Below are 6872 nucleotides of genomic sequence, written 5' to 3' on the forward strand. Positions count from 1 at the left end.
GATAATGATTAGTCCACTATATGAAGAGTTACCGATGAGCCAATCGAAAAGGGGTGAAGACAAAAAACACAAAACAAACCAGTTATCATCTCCTATTAGATACTCCAATGTAGAACGTGCGCCGGGGGGGTCTCGGTGTGGTAACACGGTTGTCTGACATGAGAATCATTAAGTTCTTTCTTGATAAAAGATATGTACCAGGACTACTGTTATAAGGTGTATGCGCGCGATCTGATGTGGGCCACACCCTTTTCTGAAGCGTTTGCCTATTGAAGAGATAGAAATTCTAAACCTAACCCTATTTTTCTGCTCCGCTGCCACAGACCCTTCTCCTTTAAGGTCCCAGCACGTAAGAAAATTCATGTTGGAGGGTGAAAAAAACAAGGGGGAGAGAGAGAGAGAAAGAGAGAGAGAGAAAGAACCTTAATAGCTAGACTGCTTCACATTCAAAAGACACCGGATCGATTTACAAATTAACCCAAAGCCCCTGCAGTGGCTTCTCTCAGGCTGAGACGCAAAACCTCACGCCACTTCAAACACATAGATCTAGGAAAACCGGTTAACATCCCATTCCTCGACCAAAAAAGGACCAAAACAACACACAAAAAAAATCCAGACAGTATTATCTCGTTTTAACTTATTTACCAGAAAAACCCTCCGGAATCCACTTGTCATAAACAAACCCTAAAAGATCACACAGGTCTTGGAGAGAAAGCAGCAGAACCGCTCCCAGTTCACGCAGAGGCTGCTCTGCGCCTCTTCATGTCAACAGCCGCTACCGACTGGCAACGCCACTCAGCCTTGCCTCTCTTCCATTTAGCTCTGGGCGTCTCAGGCTGGCCAGGTAAAACCAAACCCCCCCGGGGGGGGGGGATTCCTCCTCAAGGGCTACACCGACAAAGTCACGACTCATTAGATCGAGTAAGATCTGGCTGGTGCAGAGCAGGGGTAAGGGATTCAGTTCCTCGTTGTTTATACTTCAAGTGTGACTATCCGTGCCCTCCTGTTGACTTCCTGAGGCTCCGCACTCTGCTGAAGCCAGCAGCGGACTGGAGAGACAGGAGAGAGGCGCACATCTGGAGGAGGGCGGGGCCACCCTGTCCCTCAACAACCACAGGCCAATACAGGTCCAGAGGCTCCAGATGAGTGGCAGGTACGCTGCTGCCTGTGGGAAGACAAAACTGGACTTTTTAGACGGAGATGTGGGATATTATTTATTATTGTGGGATGTTGTTAGGATGATGTGTGTGTTTAACTCATTGAGTCTTGTGGTGTTTCTTTTCTCTGGGAATGATTTAAAGAGACATAATACTGTAAAATCAAAATAAACTTACAGACCGGGGTTATTTTCCAGTATTTCTAGAATGAATACAGCAACTTGTCTACTTACAGTTAAACAAAAAATAAGCACTTCCCCATCAGATTCGTATTGCTGGCAGTGTAGAGGTAAAAAAACAGCAAATACATTGTAGAAAATATTACTGAACAGTTACTGAATGAATGAAATTAGAAAAAAACCCAAACAATTAAAACCTTAACTTGGGGGAGCTTAAACTCACTACCTCAGAATTTCTCAAATCCTCGCTATGGCTCATTTCTCTTTTAATGAAGAAGGCTGCTGATGAGGGTAAAGCTTTTAGGGGTAGAGGGGCTGTAGATGAATAAAATCACCAAGTTACAGAGGGATGTTGCATGAAGCGTGGCCTGAACTGTGATGGGGACGTGAATGTTGACAAACGAGGAAACTGATCAGTATTATGACGTCTGTAATCTTCAATATGTGCACACATGTCGGGACCCTGCAGAAACCTATTTTTTTCTTTCCCATGGTTTAGAGAAGTGACCTGCAATTGTCTCTGTTAGTCAAACTCTCAGTCCATAGGGACAACTGGCTGGTCCTTTGATTTAATTAAGTGTGTGAGTGTATCTGGTGTGCCAAGTCAAGGAGAAGTGATGTAGGAAAAGGTAAAAGTAAAGTAAAGATAAGTGTTTTAAGGAGTCGTTGTATTAAAGAGAGCAGTTAATGAGTGGTTACACAGTGCCCTCTACTGTTGTCATAAAGTGATTGCCAGAGACACACAGGCATCCAGCAGCTGAGTGAACAATAGGGACATTTTTCAGATTTGAAGTAATATAAAATAAAAAAGGTATTAAAAAGTTACACATTTGCCAATTAGACTTAAATTTCAAGAAACACATTTTGACATGTTATAGTAGAAACTATAAATAATAAAATGAATGATAGATCATTGCCATCAGGGTCCTGATATGGTTCATGTTGGCTCACTGTCACACTGCCATAACTTACTGGGACACTTGAATAGAACAGAGCCATTATTATGTTATTACCTGTTATGTTATGACATGTGTCATATATGTCAAAATGTCCACTGTGAAATTCAGCTGTCACTATAGATAGGACAGCACAAACAAAGAGAAGAGTTCAATACATCTATATAATGTTCATGGCACTGTTTTGCCTGGTTCCTGCACTTGTAGGTGTTGACTGAAATTAACATAGGCTACAAAACAGCTGGCAAAGATTGGTACAAAGTTATTAATAAGAGTGACAGAAGGAATGGGAGGTGCACAACGCAAATATCTGAGAATAAAGGATGCTGGGAAAAGAAGGTGATGGAATATTTGGACTGTGCAATAGGACACAGTATGGCTTGGGCATGCTTTTTAACTCTACACTTCAAGTAATAGTAAAGTTACTTGTAGGCCTATTGTATGATGTAAAACCTATGGACCTGGGCTTGTCGCCCCCTTGAAATGTTTTCTTACAAACCCTTGTTGTTGTTAGCAGTCCAAATGAGTTTTTATTCATAGACAAAATCTAGTAAATTGAAAAGTAAAGAGAATTTTTGTTGTTGGATTTTGGTCCTGTCTCTCACAGTAATTAGATTTTACCCCACGGTGACCTGGAGTATCTCCATCTCCATGTTGGGAACTGATGCATTTATTACTGTCATATTTACATACCCCATGTTCCTAAAGATACCTGCATGTAAAATATTTATTTCAGCATCCTTTGCACCATTGCCCATCGTACTGTCTACAAATGTTTGTTTGTATAGCTGTACATATAAGTCTATGTCTTTTGTTGTTGTTGAACTTGTTCTGTTTATTTATACTGTTAATTTGTGTTTGTACATTGAGAGCAAGGTAAAACCTGGCCCAATAAAAGTGGTTCTGATATGTATTGACATTATTTGGACCTCCCACTCCGGTACAGTAGGCGGCGGTAGGTAAGCTACATGTCGTCAAGACAACCAGTATTTAAGATATGATCCGCGAGTAGTTCAAGGTTCAGTTCTCGTACAGTGTGCGAGTAGTTAGTTATATTAAATATTTCATACTTTATCACAACTTTGGAGCTCTTTCCCCCCCCGAGTACTGGAGACATAGTGCATGTGTGCAGGCTCGACGATGCACGGGGTCTGCTCTCCTTGGCTGCTAGCTAACGTTAACAACCCAAACAAACGGTGGGAGTCAAGGTTTTAAGGTGAGTGGCTTGTTGTACCAGTTAGTTACACTATGTTTGCCTGCGGTCACAACTTGACAATCGCTTCATCTCATAGCCTGTAGACCTGTATGTGCAAACTGCTGCATGAGGTGTTTGATAACTTTAACTGTACCTGTGTAAAGATTGAGCTGAGTAATAGCTGTAAGGCTAGCTAACTCATATTTACTCCTTTAAATATATATATTTATGCTCCGTATTATGCGTTATGCAGTAATATATCGCTGCTTTTATTGCTCGGGGTTTGTTTGTTTGTGTGTGGATGCGTTTGTTTACTTGACTTCTATCTGCACACTTGTGTCATGTCCCAGCTAGCAACACGTTAGCGTTATCTCTGTCAGGCTACCGTGTTAGCCCGCAGTACATTATTCATATTACAGTGTTAAAGGTGTTTAGCGTGGTGTTTGCACATGTGGGGGGGCTTTTTATTGCTTATTTAAATCCTTTAATGCTCATGTGAACTGTGTGTTGCAGTCACGTTGCAGGGGGCAGGCACTGTTGTTAATATGGTGCGTTATCTTGGACACAACACTACTAAAATATTGAACTGGTTTGCCGCGTGTTTGGATCCTGTCTGCGTCGACAGGGTTTAATTTATTTTGGTGAATTTACCTGGCGTAAACATAGGCATGCAATTACTGCAGCCCATATGGTATTTATCTGAGTGCCAGCATGGCCCGACCTCAAAGCGAAAGTAGGTCTTACTCGATAAGGCCCAAACATTGTAGGTTGGTTGACTTTCCTCTGTTTTGTCACACAGCTGCCTAACCCTTTACCTATCTGACAGCCCTGGCGACATCTGATCCAGTGGACACAAGGGAACTCTTTCCAGAGAGAGGGCTGCACCAACTCTCGTAACAATGACGGGTAATCTTGTCATTTCACTTTCTGAATTTTGGTGGGAGTCAGCTGAGTCTGGGTTCTTCAAAGACGCATAAGAAGCCACTCTGACTGACAATAGACAAATGGTTCTGATTGATCTTTTAGGTGGACTGCAGAAAACAAGAAAAAGGAAACCCAAAAAGACGCCAACAAAGAAAGCCGCCTTAGACACTTTACAGGCTACAGAGGAATCGAATGCTGTGCCAGGCAGTGATTTGGCCATTGTCAGCCAGTGCACTGCAAGTTCTTTACCAAGTACTCCAAAAAGAGCCAGAGGACAAGCTGGAGAGACAGAAGAATCTTGCCTGACATCTACCCCAGTTCACAGCTCTTCCACTGACATCCTGTCCAACATTTCAAAGTCCTCCCCAACAACAAAACAAGTGGAGATCGAATACACAGAACTCATCACTCATTTAGAGGTGTTTGATTATATTTACACTAAAAAATACACTTTGAGCCTGTACAGTTATTTTCAGTGACACTCTTTAACTCCTTTTTAATATCTGTTCTGTTGTAGACATCAAAGGTAGATTCACCATGCTCCAAAACCAAATTTCAAAGCAGACGTGGGAGGGGTCACGCTTCACAACCACGACAAGTTAGAAAAAGGGGGACAAAGGAACAAACACAGACCTGCACTGAAACCAACGGTCCTCCAGGCAAGTGTCGGCGTGGCAGGACGCGGAAGATTGAGACAAGGGATACTACTACTCAGTCATCCGAACGCTCTAGACCAAGATTTGAACTGGACAAGCCTGATGCAGCAGAGCCAGGTAGTGTCTTCTTCACGTCTGTCTCGTGCTGTGTCATAATACTTTTTGAGAAATGTATCACCCTCCCAATCTAAAGCATTATAAAAAATGTAAACCATGTTTGCAGAATCCGTCTTAAATGTGTTGTGCTCTGTGTGGATTTAATACTGCTTGTAGAGCAGCTCATGTTTTTAAGTAATGCAGGTGAGCAACATTATCTACTCTAATTCTATATTGTTGTGGTCCACCCCCCTTCCCCCAAAAAGATGAGTCTTTGCTGTCTTCAGATCTATCAATAGAGCTGAATCACCAGGAGGAACAGCTGCCGTCATTGTCCTTCCAGGAAAATGAGGAAAGTGAGGAGGAGGAGGAGGAGCTTCCAAGTTTCTTGATGGAAGGGGACAAAAGTGAGAGAGATTGCTGTGACCAAATAAAGTCTACAAGGACTAAATATGGACTAGATTGTGTGTATTCACATTGTATACTTTTAAATGGATTGTTTTTGTCTTTCAGAGCCCCCATCCATTTCAGAGGGAGTGTTTGTGTGGTACAAATTTAGAAATTATCCGTTCTGGCCAGCATTGGTGAGTGCAGAAAGCTGTGTGGATCATTGAGTTTGCATAAACACGTTTTTAAATGGAACAGGACACAATTTCTTATTAAGATGTGTTGCCTATATCCAGGAAATCAGCAGTTCGTGACATTTGAGAAGCTTGAACTATTGAATTTTTGGCCTTCTTTTGGCTTCTTTTAAAATGTGTTTACCAATTCATGTCATACACCTTGAATTGATTAGTTCATTAATCATTTCAGCACTAATAAAAACTTTGCCGAGTATAGCTATGCTGTTAAACTCTTAACTTTTTACATGAAGTAAGCTAGATGAGGATCACTGGGGCAATTAGATGAAAGATCATAATGGATGGGAAACATTGATGAGCCACAATAAGACCTGTAATATTTTACTCTGCAGGTCAAAAGTGTGAACCGTAAGCAGAAAAAAGCCAGCATCATGTTCATTGATGACCCAATGATTCACAAAAAGAAAGGGTAGGTAGTAAAACTTTGTTGCCTACTGCCTCTGCACTTTTAAAGTGTACAGGATTGTCGTAGATTCCCTAGGCAACAAGGATCTCCACAGGTCACCTGGTTGTTGGGGATCGCCAGCAGTGGTGTCCCAAAATGATTGAAAGTCATGAAAGTATGCTGTGCAGTTAGATGTGGTATTAAAAAGCCCTTAATAATTTGTTGTGATGTCATTAAACCTGGCTTCACAAATTGAGATATTTAAACAAAACATTGATGAGTGAATTTTGAAATCATCAGGAATTAAATTTTTAAGTTGTATGTTTGTGTTCTTGTAGGTTTACTGTGGCTCTGAAATCCCTGAAGCCTTTTGACTGTAAAGAAGCTAATGAGCTGGTGGTAAGAATTTCACATAAATTATACACTTAATAAAATTATGTTTTCCTGACACAGTGACGGACAATCTGTCTCATATTTGTTATAGTGCAAAGCCAAAGAAAAGTATGAGGCTGCAATCCAGTGGTCCTTGGAGCTCATAAAAGATTACAGCATACGGATTGGTAAGTTTTGTCCATTTAATGCTAATGCTGGTAGAAGCAGAAATTCCAAAGGACACTGATATTTATTTATTTTTATTTATTTATTTATTTTTATTTATTTATATATTTATATATTTTTATATA

The 6872-nt window shown here is 41.0% G+C and overlaps 1 protein-coding gene across 3 annotated transcripts in view; it reads left to right on the plus strand.

The window, feature by feature from the left end:
* The first annotated feature begins 3268 nt into the window (after window positions 1-3268).
* Window positions 3269-6872, plus strand: part of si:dkey-127k13.1 (PWWP domain-containing DNA repair factor 3A) — a 5946-nt gene continuing 2342 nt past the window's right edge. Inside the window, exons 1-9 of one of the 3 annotated variants that reach the window (XM_035652445.1) lie at window positions 3269-3508; window positions 4287-4393; window positions 4514-4830; window positions 4929-5184; window positions 5451-5570; window positions 5677-5747; window positions 6137-6213; window positions 6528-6588; window positions 6674-6749. In XM_035652445.1, the coding sequence (XP_035508338.1) occupies window positions 4387-4393; window positions 4514-4830; window positions 4929-5184; window positions 5451-5570; window positions 5677-5747; window positions 6137-6213; window positions 6528-6588; window positions 6674-6749 (985 nt within the window). In that variant the 5' untranslated portion in view covers window positions 3269-3508; window positions 4287-4386. Of the gene's footprint in view, window positions 3509-4286; window positions 4394-4513; window positions 4831-4928; window positions 5185-5429; window positions 5571-5676; window positions 5748-6136; window positions 6214-6527; window positions 6589-6673; window positions 6750-6872 lie in introns of all 3 variants that reach the window. The other 2 variants (XM_035652442.1, XM_035652444.1) reach the window with 2 other exon arrangements.

Source organism: Morone saxatilis, unplaced genomic scaffold, assembly GCF_004916995.1.
Source record: "Morone saxatilis isolate NCDOM2014 unplaced genomic scaffold, NCSU_SB_2.0 Contig11, whole genome shotgun sequence".
Taxonomy (NCBI): Eukaryota; Metazoa; Chordata; class Actinopteri; family Moronidae; genus Morone; species Morone saxatilis.